The 22,796-nt window shown below is 37.3% G+C and overlaps 2 protein-coding genes across 2 annotated transcripts in view; both read right to left on the minus strand.

Moving 5' to 3' along the window:
• Window positions 1–1,117: 1,117 nt before the first annotated feature.
• On the minus strand, window positions 1,118–16,935 carry ppp4r2b (protein phosphatase 4, regulatory subunit 2b). Its single transcript, XM_007234615.4, has 9 exons — window positions 16,761–16,935; window positions 13,808–13,889; window positions 13,090–13,260; window positions 9,676–9,769; window positions 8,537–8,574; window positions 8,370–8,444; window positions 6,534–6,674; window positions 5,164–5,474; window positions 1,118–3,636 (listed from the first exon to the last, which is right to left on the minus strand). Exons 1-9 carry the CDS (start codon window positions 16,792–16,794, stop codon window positions 3,302–3,304), a joined length of 1,281 nt encoding a protein of 426 aa, XP_007234677.3. The 5' UTR covers window positions 16,795–16,935; the 3' UTR covers window positions 1,118–3,301.
• Window positions 16,936–19,208: 2,273 nt separating this feature from the next.
• gxylt2 (glucoside xylosyltransferase 2) overlaps window positions 19,209–22,796 on the minus strand; it is a 42,410-nt gene continuing 38,822 nt past the window's right edge. Inside the window, exon 7 of the mRNA XM_022662734.2 lies at window positions 19,209–22,422. Coding sequence (XP_022518455.2) covers window positions 22,234–22,422 — 189 coding nt within the window. The 3' untranslated portion in view covers window positions 19,209–22,233. The remainder of the gene's footprint in view (window positions 22,423–22,796) is intronic.

Raw genomic sequence — 22,796 nt, forward strand, 5'->3', positions numbered from 1 at the left:
TCTCCGTTCAAAGACTACAGTTAAATGCAGCTCGCTGCCCAGAGTCACGGCCGGATTTAGGAAATCTGCTTTTTATTTCCTTAGAGAGAGAGAGAGAGAGAGAGAGAGACAAAGAGAAAGTAAATTTCAGCCGGGTGTAGATACAGGGGTTATACACACCGCCGTGACCCCGGCCTCGTGTCGTCCACGAGCGGCTTTAAATTACAGCTACTTAAAAATAATAATAAAATAAAAAAATAAAATACACCCAAATAACCAGAGTCTAGAGTTCAGATTCTCAAATTAAAACTATCAACAGATTATAAACTGACTGTATAACTCTAGATTTCTTTTTTATACCTACTTTTATAGAATCTAAACTAATCTAATCTAGTGCCACTAGTACATATCATTGAAAATTGACTTAATTTCAGATTAAACCTAGTCTTCCACTGAAAGAAAATTTTAGTCTTTGACTAGAGTCTGTCTGGGTTCAACAATCCATACTGTACAAAAGCAGTGTGTAAGACTGGTGGAGTAGAACATGATGCCAAGACAACCAGGGTTATTCCACCAAATATTGATTATTTCTGAACTCTTAAAACTTTATAAATATGAACTTGTTTTCTTTGCATTATTTGAGGTCTGAAAGCTCTGCATCTTTTTTCTTTTTTGTTTCCAGCCATTTCTCATTTTTTGCAAATAAATGCTCTAAATGACAATATTGTATTATATTTTGAATTTGGGAGAAATATCAGATCATATCATTTTACTCAAACATTAGAAAAAAAAAATTAAACAGTATAGGCAGATAATCTCTCTCTCTCTCTCTCTATCATGAACATTATTAACATTAGTTACACTCTGTCCACTCAATTAAAATTTACATGTTATAGTAACATTAGAAACATTACAAAACATTATTTATTTTTGTAAATAAATATAAGTATCCTAGAATCATCTGAAAATAACCTCCAGCCTGTGTGAATTTTGTTTTATAATATAATTTATCCTTTTGTTGTTTAATTTAGGTACGTTAAACTATCAAAATGTACTGCAAAATTGCAAAAGTGTGTGTATACATATATCGGCCCAAAATATCTTCAATTGGTGCATACCTAATAACCAATAAGACAAATAAAAACAATTTATTTTTATTTTAAAACCACCAGAACATTTATTGCTTCACCTGAATACTGCATCAAAAGCACACGCATTCAGTTTTACACAGAGATCTCACAATAACATGGATTCACGATAAGCAGTGAACACAAAATGCTCTACAAAAAAAAAAACTCAACAGCAATTAAAAAATTCTAAATATAAAAACGGTACGGCTGCAGTGGAGGCAGCCAGCTGTTATTGGTGAGACTACCTACGGTGTAGACATGGGCCTCTCGCTCTCCTGATTTCTCATTTAGTCTCATTCACTCTCACACACGCGCTCAAACACACACTTTATATAAACAGTCGTCAGTAACTGTGAACAGATAAACAAAACGAACCAAAAAAAAAAAAATCTCAAAAAACAAAAGAATGATTCATTGAAATGTTTATATAAATTATAGTGAACCAAGTCCAAGTCAAAAAAGTCAGATTTTTCAAATTAAAATGTATCTTTTTATATTAAACTCTCCTTCAGTATAGTCTACAATATAGCTGGGTTGTTGTAACAGCGAGAGAATATAAAAGGAAGAAGAACAAAAAAGAAACACAAAGCAAAGGAAACTTGCAAAAAAGGTGTTGCACCTCTTACAATGCAGAAAAACAGCGAGACGTTCCGCGTGCATCCAAAAACGCAACTTTAACAGCTGAAAAAAAAACCAGCATTCGCACCCAAAAACAAGGTGGAAAAATAAACTAAAAAACAAAACCGGGACTGATAACTATGGCTTGCATTTGCCTGTGTCTTCTGTACACTACTGTAAACAGTAGCTCAGTGTTGGGTCTTTGGAGAAACTGCATAAAGCAAGGCAGACAGACTGACGCTCCACTGTCTGGCAGGAGTTTGGGAACGTCTACAAACCTCTATGAACTTAACTACAAAAACAACAAAATCATAAGAAAAAAGCAGGCCTCGTTCAGAGCAGAGCACACAAACCAAAAAAGTGAGACGTCCCTTCGCTATGGTACAGTGAAAAAAGCCGACAGAAGGAGAAAAATGCCTTTGAAAACCAACTCAGAGCATAGAAAAGAGAACCTTCCAGTTTAAAACCTTCAATTCGAAAATGAAAATAAATCATATGTACATCAGCAGAGTATTGTGTCAGTAGGGAGAGGAACGAACGCTGGAGACTGTTGGAGTCCATTGGAGACCGTTGTTTGTGACACTGGACCAGAAGGCTTGTGGTGGCGATGGAGGTTTTCAGCTTTTAGCTGCCCCAAGTCAACAAGCTCTTCCCGATAGTGTTCGTTAGTGTGTTCTTCTCAAATCTCCACAATTGAAAACCAGCAGAGTGTCCATTCAGAGGGGGAAGGCTGTTGGAGACTGCTGGAGGCCGTTGGTCTGCTGGAGACTGCTGGGACCGTTGAAAACCAGTGGAAATCGCTGGAGATTGTTAGAGACCGTTGGATGCCATTGGAGATGTTTGGTGGCTGCTGTAGGCCGTTGGAGATGGTTGGAGGCTGCTGCAGGCCGTTGGAGATGGTTGAAGACTGCTGGAGACCGTTGTTCGTAACACTGGATCAGAAGGCTTGTGTTGGCAGCAGCTTTTAGCTGCCCCAAGTCAAAAAGTTCTTCCCGATACTGTTCGTTAGTGTGTTCTTCACATATCTCCACAATCCGAAACTGAAAATCAAAAATGTAGACCAGCAGAGTAGAGTGTCCATACAGAGAGGGAGACCGTTGGAGATCGATGGAGACTGCTGGAGTCCATTGGAGACTGTGGTTTGTGACACTGGACCAGAAGGCTTGTTGTGGTGATGGCGGTTTTCAGCTTTTAGCTGCGCCAAGAGACCATTGGAGTCCGTTGGAGACTGCTGACCAGAGCCTTCAGCTGCCCCAAGTCAACAAAGCTCTTCCCTATAGTGTTCATTGGTGTGTTCTTCTCAAATCTCACAATCAGAAACTGAAAAATCACATATGTACACCAGCAGAGTAGAGTGTCCATTCAGTGGGGGAGACTGTTGGAGACTGATGGAGACCATTGTTCGTGACACTGGAACAGAAGGCTTGTGTTGGCGGCAGCGGTTTTCAGCTTTCAGCGACCCAAAGTCAACAAGCTCCTCTGGATATAGTGTTCGTTAGTGTGTTCTTCTCAACCCTCCACACGAGGACACGCTAATTGCTGTTACGCTACGATGTCTGATTTCCGTAAAGCTCTCAGTCCTGTTCCATAGGCTCCTCTGTGTTCTCCGAGTCCCCGGGCTCTACGTCCCCCTCTGTTGGAGAGTCTGCAGCGCTGCTGCTGGGGGCCGGACCCCCGCCGCCGCCGCTCTCGTTGCTGCTGGATCCGCTGTCGTCGCAGCTGCTGCTGACCGGCTCGCTGGGCTCCTCCTCCTCGTCCCGAGGTTCGGGGCTGGAGGCCGGCGCTCGCTGCTCAGACTGGTCCATATCGCTCGGATCCTCTGAGTTGGAGCCGCTGGGAACTTCCCTCTCAGCGGAGCAGCCGTCTCGATCGTCTACAGGAGAGCAGCTGGACTGAGTGCTGGACGGCTCTGAAAACAAACAAAGCAAGAAAAGAAAGAAATAAATACAAATGTTAAGAATGATACGTTTTTCTGCTTGATACAAAAAGAAAATTCATACGCTGATGTATTTTGATTTCCCAGGACACATCTACTTCAGGAACATTGCTTATTATACTCCCATCTTCGATACACAGAGTGCTTTATTAATATCACAACATTTCTCCCATCTTCGATACACAGAGTGCTTTATTAATATCACAACATTTCTGACCACAGACTTATGTAGGTAGTTCCGGTAAAATTTCCTTAAATTTTTTATATATCGCAGATGAAAAACAGAATCAGAATATCAATTTCTAACAATATTGCACAGCCCTATTTCAGGCGCTTGAAGGACCTGTCCACACAAATCCAAATATTTAAAAAATGTTTTTGTCTGCCTTTCACACAAAATCACTGTTTTAGGTCAAAGAAAAATGGAGCTTTCAGAAAGCGATTTTCAAGGTAGAGTCTTTTTAGAAGAAGAAGAAGAATAAAGAGGAGAAGAAAAAGAAAGTAAGGAGAAGTTGAAGGAGAAGATGATTTAAGATGAGAAGAAGAAAAGAAGAAGCAGGAGGAGGAAGAGAAGAATGAGGAGAATGCTGAGAAGAAGAAGAAGAAGATGAAGAAGTTGAAGGAGGAGGAGGAGAAGAGAGAGAAGAGAGCCGGGATCCGGCCGGCACACTGTGAAATAGAGGTAATTACTACCTCACCTGGTCTTTTTTGCACACTGCATAATTTGCACACTGTCTTGTTATTTATTATTCTTTGTCTGTATTGTGTTGTATTGTCTGTCTGCACTTTTGTACTGTTGCACTATTGTTCTGTCTACACTGTGTTTATGTGCACCATGGTCCCTGGAGGAACGTTGTTTCGTTTCACTGTGTACTCTGTATATAGCTGAAATGACAATAAAAACCACTTTGACTTTGACTTTGAAGTAGAAGAGGAAGAATGAGGAAAAGAAGAAGAATAAAGGGGAGAAGAAAAAAAAGTAAGGAGAATATGATTTAAGATGAGAAGAAGAAAAGAAGAACGATGAAAAGAAGAAGCAGGAGGAGGAAGAGAAGAAGGAGGAGAAGAATAATGAGAAAAAGGAGGAGAAGGAGAACGTTGAGAAGAAGAAGCAGGAGGAGGAGGAGGAGGAGGAAGAGAGCAATGAGAAGAACAATAAGAAAACGAAAAGAAGTAGAAGAAGCTTTTACTTTAAAAACTATGCAAAAATAACCTTTTCGTAAAATAAAGTCTAATGGAAAAATCTACTGAGATTTCTTATTGCAGCATCTAAATATAAATCTGTTTAATCTCTATTATCACATTTTGAAAGCAATGACTTGAATAATTAAATTAATTCCATTAACCTCACAGCCCACATTCTTGAAATGTACAGCTGGATTGATTCTCTTTAAGACACAACCTCAATATACTTATTGTCCATACGATAAGAACATTTATCATGATAGATAAACTGCTGATATATTGCCCAGCTCTAATCTGAATGTTTTAAAGTGATACCTTGGTCTTCAGCGGCTGCTGATGAAGTGGCCGCCTCCGTCTCCTCCTCACAGCCTTCATCCTTCTCCTCCGTCATGGACGACGGCGACTCGCTGCCCTGCACCTCCGACGCGCTCTCGGGCAGCGCAGGCCGCAGCTCCTCCTCACTGTTCACCTCCTCTTCACCATCCTCCTCTTCCTCACCTCCGTCCTCACTGAACTTCAGCCTCTTCACCTCCTGCTGCTCCTCCTCCATGTCCTCCTCCTCATCAGAGTGCTTGTTCTTCACAGAGCCACTCGGAGGAGAGCTCAACCCCGATACAGAGGAGTCGCTGCACAGCAGAACCAGAATATGGATTAATAATACGGGTCTACAAAAATGGTCTGCATGAAAGTATGGGTGCGTGAGATCATATCATATACACAATAATAATGTATAATAATTATAATAATAATAATAAAAAAATAAATGATAATAGTTATATTATCTAAAGCATTAAGTCTATTTTGTATTTGATTTTCTATTTACTATTGTTTACATTTTCAGTTTATATGCATGCACTAAATAAATATGCTGTACTGTTTTTTTTTGGAGATTTTAGTTGTTGCGTTACTTTATTATTTTGTTTTGTTACACTATTTGATAATATCATTAATTTGGTAACTTAATGTTTATGATATACACAAATGTTTAAAATTTTGTTTTTCTACTGAATGCTTGATAATTATATTTATACTAAGTCAAACTTGAATATTTATTTGTTTATATATATTTTTTTCTCTTTAAAAGAAAAAATTAGCTTTATTAGTGTTTATTCAGAGTTATATTATATAAACAATGACCACAAAAACTATAAGATAATAATATAAGCAAATAGTAGGCATAAGTGCGGTGGGGGGAACCTTAGAAAGAAAAAAATAAAACAAAAACAAAGGGGAAAACAAAAAAAAGAAAGGGAGTGGAGAGTATTTATTTTGTTGCCATAGTATATTCTTGAAACAAATAAAAAAATTACATTTCATATCACCAAGAATATTGCTAAAAAACTCTAAAATATCATGACATCATAAAGGAAAAAAGACTGAGTACAGCTGAAAATGTCAGTGAGTAAACAGTAAAATAGACAATAGCAGGGAGTGAAGGATTCAGTGACAGAAAAACAAGGTAAAAGAACTCAACTATTTTGGACTGATTTAAATAATGTAAAAAGAGCCGTGTAGCAGCCATGCGGCATAGTCTAAACGTTCATTCTAAAAGTTCCTAATATTCTGGCTGGGATTAAAGTGAAACTTAACGTGAAGCACTGCTCTGTCATGCGTGCCATATGCTAAGTGCCTGCAGTGTGAACGTAGCCTAAGAGTTCTAGGAGATTAAATATATTAAATCATACCTAACGGGTTTGTTGTGGCCGGATGTTGAGTTAGATTCTTTGTTTTCTGTGCTGTCAGGAAGGCCGTTCGTAGCCAGAGAACTTGATGGAGTGTGTTTGGGTCTGTTCAGCGGTCTGGGGGTACCTGGCCCGTTCACCTTCCTGAGAAAAAGAGAGGGGAAGGTTTAATATAATCACAATTATTTTCTTGGAGCTGCACAACACAACCAATTTTAACCCAGATCACCAGCCTGCCACTTTAACCCGCTGCTTTACCTCAACCCGCCACCGGCCCGTCACTTTAACCTGGCCTGCCACTTTACCCCGCCACTTGCCTGTCACTTTACTCCATCAGTTTAACCAGCCCAGCACTTAAACCCGGCACTTTAACCAGTCCTGCACTTAAATCCAGCATATTAACCTGGCTCGGCACTTTAACCTGGCCCAGCACTTAAACCCGCCACTTTAACCTGGCCCGGCACTTTAACCTGGCCCAGCATTTAAATCCGGCACTTTTACCAGCAGAGCACTTAAACCCGGCACTTTATCCAGCCCAGCACTTAAACCTGGCACTTTATCCAGCCCAGCACTTAAACTCAGCATTTTAACCTGGCCCGGCACTTAAATCCGGCACTTTATCCAGCCCAGCACTTAAACTCAGCATTTTAACCTGGCCCAGCATTTAAATCCGGCACTTTTACCAGCAGAGCACTTAAACCCGGCACTTTATCCAGCCCAGCACTTAAACCTGGCACTTTATCCAGCCCAGCACTTAAACTCAGCATTTTAACCTGGCCCGGCACTTAAATCCGGCACTTTATCCAGCCCAGCACTTAAACTCAGCATTTTAACCTGGCCCAGCATTTAAATCCGGCACTTTTACCAGCAGAGCACTTAAACCCGGCACTTTATCCAGCCCAGCACTTAAACCCGGCACTTTATCCAGCCCAGCACTTAAACTCAGCATTTTAACCTGACCCGGCACTTTAACCCAGCACTTTATCCAGCCCAGCACTTAAACCTGGCACTTTATCCAGCCCAGCACTTAAACCTGGCACTTTATCCAGCTCAGCACTTAAACTCAGCATTTTAACCTGGCCCGGCACTTAAATCCGGCACTTTATCCAGCCCAGCACTTAAACCTGGCACTTTATCCAGCCCAACACTTAAACTCAGCATTTTAACCTGACCCGGCACTTAAATCCGGCACTTTATCCAGCCCAGCACTTAAACCTGGCACTTTATCCAGCCCAGCACTTAAACCTGGCACTTTATCCAGCCCAGCACTTAAACCTGGCACTTTATCCTGCCCAGCACTTAAACCTGGCACTTAAACCAGCCCAACACTTAAACTCAGCATTTTAACCTGACCCGGCACTTTAACCCAGCACTTTATCCAGCCCAGCACTTAAACCCAGCACTTTTTCCAGCCCAGCACTTAAACCTGGCACTTTATCCAGCCCAGCACTTAAACCTGGCACTTTATCCAGCCCAGCACTTAAACTCAGCATTTTAACCTGGCCCAGCACTTAAATCCGGCACTTTAACCTGGTCCATCACTTTACCCAGCATTTTAAACCTGGCCCATCACTATAATCTGGCCCGTTGCTTTACCTAGAGAATTAAAAGTAGGCCATTGTGCTCAAACTATTCAAAACGCTTCACTTTCCCACAGAAAAAAACATCACACCACTAACACCACATCCCAGTGTGAGTGTGCACACACCTATAAAAATAGATCTGTTACAGGACTGCACTCTCTCACACTACAGTTTTCAATTAGACATTTTTTGCAATCACGGCTAATTAAGCACTATAACTCACATATAACTCTAACCTTAGGCTAATCTGCCTTACCTCTCAGTGAAGACCGATGTGTTGCCTGGCAACATGACCCCGTTCATTCGGTTAACACCACTGCAGCCATTTTTCCTGATAAATTAAGAAAATAGATTTAGATATTCAGAGTTATTCACTACAAAGTGTGCATGGTGCAATGCACTATTTAAAGAAGCATCACTTACTCAGATGTGGGATACACACAGCTGACCACCATCACATTCTAGAGAAAGAAACATACAAACAATAAGGTTCATTTTTGAGCAAAAAATATAATTTTCATATTGATGTTCAAGTTATTATTACAGCAGAATATACATACTAACAACTACCAACCCAAGGGCTTACTGTAATGGTAAGGACAGCTCTAAAAGGTGTAGATATGTAGTATTTATAGTTTTAGGACATAGAGAAGTCTAATTTTAAACTGTACCGTCTTTCCAAATGTGAATTACCTCCTCAGTCTACAATAAGCTCATTTATGTTTGGGGAAAATAGTCCCTCGTAATTTTAAAAGAACTGTTTCCTTCATTCTTCAGCTGGTCATTTTGGATTTCTGCTAATACACTACCGATCAAAAATTAGGACACCTTAAATTCTGTTTTTTCATTATTTAAAAATGTTCTTCATTGTAGATTAATACTAAAGTAATCTGAACTATGAAGGAAAACCTGAAATTATTTACTAAACAAAGTAGCACCTCTTGGCATTTTCTCAGTCAGGTTTATGAGGTTTCAGTTAACAGCTGTGCTGAACTCATCAAGAGTTAATAACTTTCATTTCTTGTCTCTTAATGTAAAGTTTGAGAGCATCAGTTAAAGTAAAGTAGTGAAGAGGTAGAGTTACAGGTATACAGTGAATAGTGAACATTTGAGAATGTTCTAATCCAGGTTATGAGAAGCAACAGCTACTCAACTAAGTAAAACTAAGTAAAGAAAAAAAATACTTTAAGAGAAACTATGAAAGTATCCTCAAGTGCAGTCAAAAAGACCTTCAAACACATTATGATGGAACTGGCACTCATCAGGACCACCCCAGGAAAGGAAGAGTGATAGTTTCCTTTGCTGTATGTGGAAATGTGGATGCCATTAGTAGCCAGTAGTTTTTAAATAATAACCCTCTAAAATGCAGATTATAATGAATTAAATAAATTCAATGTAACCAATTAATAATTTGTGGGAATACATGCTCTTAATGAAGGCCGTAATTGAGGGTAATTGATTTTGAAAGCTCTGATTAAAACACACTATTATTTTACCTTAATGTTTTCATTTATCACTACATAAAAAAATAAATTCTACATTAAATGACTGTGTGTTCTTACCTTCTCAACCCCCCGGAGGAATTTCTCTGTTCCTGAGTAGTTCCTCTTGGGGTCTGTGAGCAGCTCACACAAACGCTGGATAGTAAAAGGAATTCTGGAGGGCAGACCAAACACATTTATTACATTAGCCACACTTAGCAAACAACAAACCAACATTTACATCAAATAAACCCAATAACAGACAGCACATCCATAACTGACCCTCATCTGTCTCTCACACGTGCAACAGTCAGTAGATGGCGCAATTACACAGGGGTAAAAGACTTTAAACACTTTACACTACTACTACACCATCAACCCTTACACTCCTACACCATCACTCCTTAAACTACTACTACACCATCACTCCTTCCACTATTAAACTGCATCTTCTTTCAGTACTACACTATCACTCCTTCCACTTATAATCTGTATCTCCTTCCACTACTACACTTTCAGTACTTCCACTACTACACTTTCAGTACTTCCACTACTACACCATCACTCTTTACACTATTAAACTGCATCTCCTTTCAGTACTACACTATCACTCCTTCCACTACTACTACACCATCACTCCTTACACTATTAAACTGCATCTCCTTTCAGTACTATACTATCTTTACTTCCACTACTACAACACTATCACCCCTTCCACTACTACACTATCACTCCTTACACTAGTACACCTACACCGTCCATTCCTACTAAACCATCACTTCTTCCACTATTACACTACCATTTCCTCCACTACTACACCATCGCCCCTTTCCACTACTACACCATCGCCCCTTTCCACTACTACACCATCGCCCCTTTCCACTACTACACCATCGCCCCTTTCCACTACTACACCATCGCCCCTTTCCACTACTACACCATCGCCCCTTTCCACTACTACACCATCGCCCCTTTCCACTACTACACCATCGCCCCTTTCCACTACTACACCATCGCCCCTTTCCACTACTACACCATCGCCCCTTTCCACTACTACACCATCGCCCCTTTCCACTACTACACCATCGCCCCTTTCCACTACTACACCATCGCCCCTTTCCACTACTACACCATCGCCCCTTTCCACTACTACACCATCGCCCCTTTCCACTACTACACCATCGCCCCTTTCCACTACTACACCATCGCCCCTTTCCACTACTACACCATCACCCCTTTCCCCTACTACACCATCACCCCTTTCCACTACTACACTATCACTCCTTACACTAGTACACCTACACCGTCCATTCCTACTACACCATCACTTCTTCCACTATTACACTACCATTTCCTCCACTCCTACACCATCGCCCCTTCCACTACACTATCATTCCTTCTACTACTACACTATCACCACTACACTATCACTCCTTACACTACTACTACACAATTACGCCTTCCATTCCTACTACACCATCACTTCTTCCACTGTTACACCATCACCCCTTCCACTATAACACTATCGTTTTCTCCACTACTACACCATCGCCCCTTTCCACTACACTATCATTCCTTCTACTACTACACTTTCAGTACTTCCACTACTACACCATCACTCCTTCCACTATTAAACTGCATCTCTTTTAGTACTATACTATCTTTACTTCCACTACTACTACTACACCATCACCCCTTCCACTATTACACTACCATTTCCTCCACTACTACACCATCGCCCCTTCCACTACACCATCATTCCTTCTACAACTACACCATCACTGTTTCCACTACTACACTATCACTCCTTACACTACTACTACACAATTACGCCTTCCATTCCTACTACACCATCACTTCTTCCACTGTTACACTATCACCCCTTCCACTATTACACTACCATTTCCTCCACTACTACACCATCGCCCCTTCCACTACACCACATGTGTCAAACACAAGGCCCGCGGGCCAAATGTGGCCCGCCACGTCTTTTTATGTGGCCCGCGAGAGCTTGTAAAATCTTAGTGTCTATAATAAATAGGTCAGAAGCGTTCTTTGACCAAAAAATACATTTCCCACAATGCTTGTCGATTGTATTACCCGCAAAGTTACGGCTTACTGCCACTACACGGCAGTGTAGTCATTGATGTGGAAACCCTGCCGGAGGGAAGGTGTAACTTCGCGGGTGGAATTGGAATGTTTATCCCATAATATCCAGAAAAAGAAAAGTTGATGCAGACGGACGGCTGTGCTTCAAGGCGAAAGACCGGTATGCATTTTGTGTTACTGACCAAAATAAACGCTTTTTAGAAGAGATATAAATTATGTGTAAATATTTATACGACAATAGCTGACAAAATCTGTTTTAATGAGGTTAATAAACATCACTGTGACATGGCTAGTCGCAGTTTCACCTCAGCAAAGGACGAGGAGGTGAATCACTTATCTAACCAGCCTTTACTGATTTCTGCCCCCAATAACCCTTTCAATAACCTCCAATAGCCTTTAATAGTCTTCAGTAGCCTTCAACAGTCTAACCTTGCAGCCGTGGTGTGTTCTAAACTCCGTAGTTATAAACATCCTGAGGTTAGCAGCGCGCTAACTGACCTGTTTATAATGTAATCCGAGCAGTGACTCCGGGATGGCTGCTCTAAACTGCTGCTGTTAGCTGCTTGGGCTGAAATATGAACTGTAGAGAGCTGTATTATCCGGTTAGTGGGGTTATTTTATTTCATACACAGAAGAACTTAAAATTTTAAAAACGCTCCAGACTGGCTCAGCTGAGTCCTGTAGCCCGTGGCCGGGCTGTAGCTCTGACTCAGTAAAGACTGTGGGCTTGTGCTGCTGCAGCTCCCACTAGTGGTTGGATGAGGAAATGCTAAATCTGTCACAGCTCACAATTTTTGATTTTATATTTATTAAGCCTCTTTTCAGTATCAAACGTTTTGATCAAAGTTAATATAACTTGTATTTTATGTCATTTCTATTCACTTGTATAGTTTGGTTCTTGATTGATGGAGTTTTTGGATTTCATAACAGGATTTATGTTAATAGAGCAACAAGCAAACATTTTTCCATGCAACTGTAATATTTGATTGAATAAATAATATATTGAGAGTTATTTAACATTAAGGAGTAATTACATTCATTTACATATATTACATTTGGTTACATTTTCTTATATTTATAAGTTACATCTGGCCCTCGGAGGACAGCCAATATGCCAATGTGGCCCTCGGCCAAAATGAGTTTGACACCCCTGCACTACACCATCATTCCTTCTACAACTACACCATCACTGTTTCCACTACTACACTATCACTCCTTACACTACTACACAATTACGCCTTCCATTCCTACTACACCATCACTTCTTCCACTGTTACACTATCACCCCTTTCACTACTACACTAATGAACGGACAGCATTTTGTATGTTTCAGAAACAGCAGTCTGTATACCTAACTTATACAAGCAACAGTTGATCACTATTTACCCATTGTATCCGTTGACGATCTTCAGTATCCTCTCCTTCATCTCTTCGAATGGGACCGACTCCACGTTGGGGTTTGCAGGTCCTCTCTGCTCCGGAGCTGAAGCTCTGAAGTCCTCCATCACTTTCTCCAGCTTAAAGAGAAAGTAGCTTTTGAACTGTGACCATGATACCCTGTAGAGGAGCGAAAACACAGGACATTTTACAATCTCAGACCAATCCACTCAACCGTCTACCAATTCCTATTCATAAATACAGCTTTACACAACATAACTTTACAATTCTTCTTTGAGAAATGGGTGTCAAAACATACTTGAAGTGTTTGATACACAGTGTTTGGCGCACAGTCACATTTTTTGGGAAAATTAAAGGATTTTAAGTGCGCCTTACAGTGTGAAAATATGGAAATACAGTAAATCGTTTCTTGATTGTAATCAGGAGTGTCTTGTATGTATGCATGTATGTATGTATTCTACCAGTAAGGTATTAAGGAGCAGTAAAGCCACTCCACTAAAGTACAGTGTTATAAGGGAGAATTTTTAGTGAAGATTCTCCAGCACTAAGGCTTGGTGCAGCAGCATTAGCATTAGCCACTAATCACAGCCCTCATTATAAGACACACTGACGATTTTGGGGAAAAATTAAGGATTTTACGTGCACTACATAGTCTGAAAAATATATATATGGCTAAAAAAAGTTACAACTTCTACAGACAACTTACATGGTTTCCCCAGTCTTTGCAACATGGCACAAAAACTGGTCCAGCACCGGAGAGACGTCTTTCTTTCCTTTCTTTTCAAAATCTGAACACAACACAGAAAAAAACATTTCACAAATTAATTTTTCTGTCAATAACACAGCAAGGTTCAAAGGGATGGTTCACTGAAATATCAAATATACATAGTTTTCCCTTCCAACTGTAAATACAGCACAATTTTAATTTTAAAAGACAATAATAGAACATTCTTAACTTTCATTGGAAGTATTTTAAAGTCAATACAGAACATTTCTTCTGGTTTGTTCATCATAGAGTTTTACACAGTGTAAAATACAAGATGCAAATTATGTCAAGGCTGAAAACACAGACGCATAGAGGAATCGTTAGGATAATATCTCAACTAATTATTAATTGACTTAATCAACTGACTTAATTGACCATTCATTATTATTTACAACATTTCTAAGCAATTAATTCAGTAAACGTTTAATAATGTTTTAACTAATGTCTCTTAATAATTATGTGAGATATTACCTTAATATCGTTAGCCATAAAGTTAGCTAGGTTACAAATTATTTATTTATTTATTTATTTATTTAAATTAACTAATTTAGCATAATTGTATTCGTATCAGTTAATAAATGATACATATAGTTGGGTCAACTAGTTACCTAGCTAAAATATTGCAATCCTATCAACAGCAGTGCATATCTACTGAAAACTACCACACTTTAGTTAGTCTAATCTACAATATTAGCAAAACAAAACAGTCCCCAACCCAAAGAGGCTTGGGTTAATATGCAGACCCAAAATAAAATAAAATGTATTTATTTATTTTAAAGAGGCCAGCTTATTAGTTTATTATAAGTGTTAAAGCTATTGATTTAACTGGAATCTGTTTGTTCAAACACAAGCTAACTAATCTATAAGACAGTATCTCAAAATACCATTATTATCTAGAGAGCTAAAGGGCAGTTTACTGGATAAACTCACTAACTAATAACTTAAACTAACTTAAACTAAGATAAACATTATTAGCCAGTCAGTACAACTGTCTTCTGGGTCATTCACCAACCCAAAGAATACTAATAAATATACAAAAAGTTAAATTAACCTTCTAAATTGGCCGAATTATGAGTTTATTAGAAAGTGTTAAAGCATTTAATATAAATGGAGTCTGTATGTTCAAACATGAGCTAACCTAACTAAAAATACACTGGCTAAGATAATAATTACACCATGAATCATTAGATAAAAAAGAGGAAAAAAACTGAGTTAAATAACAGAAATAGGTTAATTCATTGTCTTTAGGTTTGGGTCAATAGCTAATATATGTATATATCTAATGCTAGCTAATGTTTAACTACCTAAACTTGTTTTATTTGTTTTATGTTAGCTAGTTAGCTTTATCTCGACTAGCTATGAAAGCTGGGTTTATTAAACAGTAGCTAACAGTTAGCTAGACAGCTAAAGGGAAGCTTACTGGATAAATTCAGTAACTAATTTAACTCAAACTAAGCTAACCTAACAATATTAAACCCCAAACCCACCATTTTCTCAATTTTAAAACCAACAAAAGCCAAACAACTAGCTGGTTAATACATTATTAATCATTACAAAATGCTTCAAAATGTCACAATTCATTATTACCTCAAAATAACGACTTACTATCTCAAAATAGTAACGTTAATAGATAGACAAATAGACACACACTTTTTTGATTCCAAAAGGGAAATTCTGGACATAGTATCTTAAAATCATGACTTACTATCTCAAAATAATGAGATATAATGAATGAAAATAATGAATTAGTATCTAGACAGCTGAAGGGCAGCTTACTGGATAAACTCGCTAATAAAACAAACTAATAAAATCTTAAACTAAGTTAACCTAAATAGTTTAAACCACAAAACTATCAAATTTCTCAATTTTAAAACCAACAAAAGGCAAACAACTAACTGGTTAAAACATTATTAACCATTTCAAAATGCTTCAACATGTCACAATTCATTTTTTACCTCAAAATAACGACTTACTGTCTCAAAATAACGACTTACTATTTCAAATTAGTAATAGATAGACACACAGACACACTTTGATTCCAGAGGGAAATTCTGGAAATAGTATCCTAAAATAATGAATTAAGTTACTATCTCAAAATAATTGAGATAGTGTCTCAAAATAATGAATTAGTATCTAGACAGCTAAAGGACAGTACTAATAAAACTTAAACTAAGCGAAACTTACAATATTAAACCTCAACCCCAAACCCTCAAACCCAACAAGTTAGGTTACCTAACCTAACCCAAATTATTAGCTAGCTAGCATAACTGTCTTCTGTATTAAAACAAAAAAAATTCACTCACCAAAACAAGCTTAATAAATAGACGAAAAGTAAAATTAACTTTTTTTATTTTAAAGTGGCCAAGATATGAGTTATGAGCTAACCTAACACTGGCTAAGTTATAATAATTAACGTTACACAATGATTCCTTAGATAAAAAGAGGGAGTTAAACAACAGAAATATGTTAAATAATTGTCTTTACGTTTGGGTCAGTAGCTAATATATCTATATATCTAACGACAGCTGATATTTAACTACCAGAACTTTACTTTAGGTTTTTTTTTGGGTCATGTTAGCTAGTTAGCTTTAGCTCGACTAGCTATGAAAGCTGGGTTTATCAAACAGTAGCTAACAGTTAGCTAGAAAGATAAAGGGAAGCTTACTGGTTAAATTCAGTAACTAATATAACTCAAACTAACTTTATTAAACTCTATACCACCAAATTTCTGTCAAATCCAACAAAACCCAGATAATAAAGCTAAAACACACAGAGAGAAACAGAAGGCTAGCCAGGTTAGCTAAGCTAGCTAGCTTAGCACGCTAAGCTAAGTTGCTAACTGTCTCTCCCCGCTGCTCGGTACTCGGTAAAACCCCGGGTAATAAAGCCGAACCTTCCAGCGCCTCCAGCAGCCCGTCCACCTCCATCACCGCCCGCCCGCCGAGAGAACCGCGACCGCTACTGAACCCAGGGGGAACCGGAGAACCGAGCCGAGCCAGGCCGCAGCGCCCAGAGAACCGCCGGAGCCGGAGGAGCAGAACTCAATATGGCGCTGATGATCTCACTGAGAGAGAGAGAGAGAGAGAGAGAGAGAGAGAGAGAGAGAGAGAGAGAGAGAGAGAGAGAGAGAGAAAGAGAGAGAGAGAGAGAGAGAGAGAGAGAGAGAGAGAGAGAGAGACCCTGTGGCGCTCCTGATGAGTGCCAGTTCCGCCAGTTTCATCATAGAGATTATTAAATTATTACTATTATCATTTTATTACTATTAAACAACTTCTTATATTATTATACGTTATTATTATTGTTGTTTTTATTGTTGTTACTTTTGTCATTAATTTATTTGTTTCTGTTAATATTTTAATTGACATCTAGCTATTTGTTCAGTTTTGATATTTGTGGCAACATTTGTTTTTAAAACAGTCAAGCTAATAAAGTAAAATAAAAAGAGATGAGAGTGAGGGAGAGAGAGAGAGAGAGAGAGAGAGAGAGAGAAACATTCTATCTTGGGGTGCTCCTCATTCCTGATGAGTGCTAGTTTTATCACGTTTTTGATGGTCTAGATGCGGTGACTGCACTTGATGATACTTCAAAAGTTCTAGAATTTCTTCATTTTTGATAATTTTTTTCCTCAAGTCATTTTTTTTAACTTAGTTGAGTATTTCTTGCCATAATTTGAATTAGAACATTACTCAAATAGAGCCACTCACTGTATTTTTATATTATTCTGCACTACTAGTTTTTCTTTTTTTATTTATATGCATGTCCATGGTTAACATATTTGCAAATTTGCACTGCTAATTTATTATATAACTGCGTACTTGCAGTGTCTGTATGGCTGACATCAGTCATCTTCTCAATATGCACAGTAACTTGTTTTCATTGTTGTTTTTACTGTGTTTAACTGCACTCTATTATCTCTATTACACACACACTTTAATTTTATATTTTTATACTTTATATTGTATCCTTATATTTCCATCTTATCCTTCTTTTGTGTCTTTATTTGTATGTAAAACATTAACAGGACAATAAATTTAGGAATTTAACTCTTCACACAGATCCTGTAGCTCTACACTCGTAGGTTGAAGCTAAAGCTGATGAGTCCCAGCTGCTCCATAAATGCTGGATTGGTGATAAATCTGGAGAGAAAACACATACAAAACAAACACTTCTTCATATTACAAAATGGAAAGCTATAAGAGAAATAAAAAAAAAAATACTATGAACCAACCAACAAATTATTTATTAATCTATGTATTTAAAAATTCAGTGATATACTCAACACTCAAACTGCACTGTTAATGTACAAAAAGCACAAAATTTAGTTGTATCCAGAATCTGTTTAAAATTAAAGAGAGCAAATATGAACTTAAAGGAGTATGTGTGTAAAATAGATGTATATCTGTTAAAGGGGTTAGGAGGTTATGGAATAAATGTGAAAAATATTTAAGAATGTCTAGAACACTTTGCAAATTTAAAAAATTGTTTAAAGATAAGACGATAAGCGCTAACGAATATGAGGAATATACTACTATTAATGATGGGAGGCTCTGATATGTTGATTAACATACTACTGTATTATTTATGTGTATGATTGGACTATATAAGATGGCTATATAAGATTTAAAAAGGGTAGTCAAAATCAGAGGTGGAAAGTAATGAATTACATTTACTCACAATACTGTAATTGAGTAGATTTTATGAGTAATTTGTCATTTTTAAAGTAGTTTTTAAAATAGGTAATTTTACTTTTACTCAAGTACATTTTTGAGTAAAAGTTATATACATCATTTTTTAACAGTAAAGAAAAAAATGGATCATAGAAACCTATAACACGTGTTCTTGAAAATGTTTTATGGGATGGTCTGAACAAATACTGCCTATAAGGTCCAAATTATTATGTGGATTAATACATAATTTAAAACGATTTAATTTATGATTTGTACTTTTTTTAACATCAAATAATTAAAAGTAACTATGTAACTTTTACTCAAAGTACATTTTAAATTGAGTACTTTTTTTACTTTTACTTGAGTAGATTTTTAGCAAGTAAAGATACTTTTCCTTAATTGCAATTTGTAGTACTTTTTCCACCTCTGTTCAAAATAAGCATTAGTTTCAGACTACACCTTTTTCAGTCATTATCAGTTTTGAAACTGAGAATTTTTTGATTACTGATTTTCATTATTATTGTTATTATTATTATTATTATTATTATTATTTCTTCTTCTTTCTTTTCTTATTCTTTTTTATGTGTGCACTTAATATTTTTCATTACTGTTATTATGGTCACTCTCTATAAAAATGTTTAACTTGAAAAAATGAATGCAATGCACAAAATATGTCATGATTGGAAAATAAGCTTTACTTTGATACATGTTCATTTGTTTACATTTCAGACATGCACAGAACTGACTGTGTAAAAAGACAATGAGATATAAAACCCTTTTCTTCTCATAAATTCACACAGCGAAAGAGTAAACCATGTGAAAGTCTCAGAGATATGAAATGTAAAGTGTGTGTGTGTGTGTGTGTGTGTTTCCAGGAGTTTGAACCACTGATGAGACTCATGTACCAGCAGTAGTGAGATGATGCTGGAAGCCAGTCCAGTCCCGTGTAATAAAAAGCACATTGTGCTGATCTTCACAAATATCAAACTATTTACAGTATGTTCAGTTATGTTCCATCACTTCCAATAGAAAATACATATAAAACATAATAAAACAAATCAACAGCATCTTCAGTATATACTGTATATGGAAATACAATGTAAAGCAATACAGAAAAGAATGTAAAAGAGATGAGTATGTGGTTATGTGTATGAGCAGAGCTGTATTTGGTTTGAATTAGGCTGTAAATAAGGTTTTTAATTGTTTTAAACGTTATCAATTGAGTACGAAAGGCTAATCTTGTCGTCCATTCAAAGTTAAAGTTCTGTCGTCTTTTAGCTAAAAGAGCCAATTAGCCTGCTAGCGGAAAAGCAAACACCCAAACTTTTGAACAGTAATGTATGTAGCTCAGCATTAAAATGATCACTGATCACCCTCGCTGTGGAGATCTGCCCAAGTGCAGCAGCCAGAAATAAAAACTGCAAAATCCCATTTTTCTGTGCATTTTTGATTCAAAAGCTACAAACTATTCATAACGTTTTTAGCAGATTTAAAATATGTTTCAAAAATGATATTCTACACAGAATGTAGCAGAGCTGTATTTGGTTTAAATAAGGCTGTATATAAGGTTTTTAATTGTTTTAAATGTTATCAATGAGGAGAAAAGCCACTGACTGCAGTATGAAAGTTGCGGTATGAGTTCTCCTAACGCTATCCTTTTTAAGGATAAAGTTCCGTCTTTCTGCTAAAAGAGCCAATCAGCTTGCTAGTGGAGAAGCCAAAACCCAAACTTTTGAAAAATAAATTTATCTGGCTCTGTATTAAAATGATGAATGATCACCCTCGCTGTGGAGATCTGCACAAGCGCAGCAGCCAAATTGAAAACTGCATAATTACATTTTTTGTGCATTATTTAGTCTAACACTACAAACTGTTCAAAATGTTTTTAAGCAGATTTTATTGCTGATGTAAAATATGTTTCAAAAATGATATTCTATGCAGAATATAGCAGAGCTGTATAAAAGTTTGTATATAAGGTTTTTAATTGTTTTAAATGTTATCAATGAGGAGAAAAGCCACTGACTGCAGTACGAAAGCTCTTGTAACGCTAATCTTGTCGTTCATTTAAGGACAAACTTCCGCCATTCAGCTAAAAGAGCCAATCAGCTGGCTAGCAGAGAAGCCAAAAACCAAAGTTTTGAAAAGTAGTGTATCTAGTTTAGCATTAAGATGATCACTGATCTTCCTCACTGTGGAGATCTGCGCAAGCGCAGCAGCCAAATTAAAACTGGAACATCACATTTTTTGTGCATTATTTAGTCTAACATTACAAAGTGTTTATAATGTTTTTAGCAGATTTTATTGCTGATGTAAAATATGTTTCGATTATATTATGAAATGATATTCTATACAGAAAGTATCAGATCTGTATTTGATTTGAATAAAGTTATAAATAAGGTTTTTAATTGTTTCAAACGTTATCAATGAGATAAGCACAGCGCAAGCGCAGAAGCCAGAAAAAAAACAATAAAATCCCATTTTTTGTGCATTATTGAGTCGAAGGCTACAAACTGTTCATAATGTAAAATATGTTTAAAAAATGATATTCTATACAGAATGTAGCAGAGCGGTATTTAATTTGAATTAAGCTTTGAATAATAAGGTTTGTATGAATAATTAAAAGAAAAATTAAAACAGATGTACTCTGCGCCTGTACCTCATTATAGTGATATAAATCAACACAAGGCATTTATTTTATACATTCACTGGAGAACATTGGGGAGATGTGATGAAGGATTGATTGTATTTAAAGCAGTGTCGTCAGCACGGATCTCTTTGATCACTAATTTTAATCACTAATTTTAATCACTGATTTAAAGCCTCTTTAATCACCCTTTATCTGACATTTTTCATATATACGCCACTTACTTTAGTGTGTAAAGGTTAGCAAATCACTTGTTATATTCTCTTATTTTATTTTTGTAATCAATAATATTGTATGTATTGGTTTTGGTTGCATACCTTAATAATAATAATAATAATAATAATAATAATAATAATAATAATAATAATAATAATAATAATAATAATAATAATAAACAAAAAAAAACAACAAAAAAGTGGAAAAAGTGGATATTCAGGGTTTTTGCGCAACAGCGACATTAAGTGATATTAGGATATCAATAAAATAACCACATTTATATGTAAATGTTGAACTTTTTACCATTGAGCTCACCTTTGGAAGATTTTGGGCAATTCAATGAGCTCTAAAAATGACTAAAATGGCTTAAATTAATGATAAAATATAAAAATCGATAAAAAACTGAAAATGTTTGGTGTCCTGAAACTTTTATCGGTAGTGTACAGTACATTCTTGTGAATATTTTTTTAAATATTAGGCATGTGGATCACAGGGCATCTCACGATATCTTTTTTTTTTTTGTCCCACCCATTCGTTTTAACATACACCTTTCTCCTTGCTCTCTGAATCATGTTCCTCCGAGCCACGCCCCTCCAGGTTCTCTGAAGACCATCTCCCGATTAATGATCCAGAACCGCTGCCTGAAGCTCATTGGTCCATCCAGGAAGCTTCTCCATCCTTTATCTCCTCTAAAGCAGAGGATGCAGGTCTGGAGTCTGCAGGCCGAACCTCAGGAGCTCTTAGCATTGCACATCTTCCATTTACTGAAATCACCTCCATCAGACGTGAAGAACCACAGCGTCTCCTCCTCCATAACCCCCAGCAACTCCTGCAGCAGATCAGCGCCGATGCCGGCTGGGCGGCCGAGCGTGCCGGATCACCTTCTGCTCAAACACAGCCTTCATGGTCTTCTCCACCTGTCTGAGGAACACCTGAGGGATTCTGCCGCACAGCGTGTTCACCGTGTCCAAGAACTTGTTCTGGAGAGGAAAAAACAGGGACTGGAACAGGTTCTCTCCGAACGGATACTGAAAAAAACAAAAACAAGAATAAAGCAAAGAAATATGATCAGAACAAAACCAGACGTGATTAAAGGAAGTTACATTCATCACCTCTTTAACTCAATCTTAAAGCTCTGGAAAAAAAGAGAGCACTTAAAAATGATGAGTGAAAACCTCTGGAATAATCAAGAGGAAGATGGATGATCACAAACCATCAAACCACCAAACTGAACTGCTTGAATTTTTACACCAGGAGTAAAGCAGCATAAAGTTATCCAAAAGCAGTGTGTAAGACTGGTGGAGGAGAACATGATGCCAAGATGCATGAAAAAAAAACTGTGATTAAAAACCAACCAGGATTATTCCACCAAATATTGATTATTTCTGAACTCTTAAAACTT

Source organism: Astyanax mexicanus, chromosome 5 (genome assembly GCF_023375975.1).
Source record: "Astyanax mexicanus isolate ESR-SI-001 chromosome 5, AstMex3_surface, whole genome shotgun sequence".
Taxonomy (NCBI): domain Eukaryota; kingdom Metazoa; phylum Chordata; class Actinopteri; order Characiformes; family Acestrorhamphidae; genus Astyanax; species Astyanax mexicanus.

Coding starts and splice junctions, on each gene's coding strand:
- ppp4r2b (XM_007234615.4), bottom strand. CDS start 16,794: ATGGAGGTGGACGGGCTGCTGGAGGCGCTGGAAG. Junction 13,890..16,760: donor GCTGCTGGAGGCGCTGGAAG/GTTCGGCTTTAT, acceptor TGTTGTGTTCAG/ATTTTGAAAAGAAAGGAAAG. Junction 9,770..13,089: donor ATCGTCAACGGATACAATGG/GTAAATAGTGAT, acceptor TCTGCCCTCCAG/AATTCCTTTTACTATCCAGC.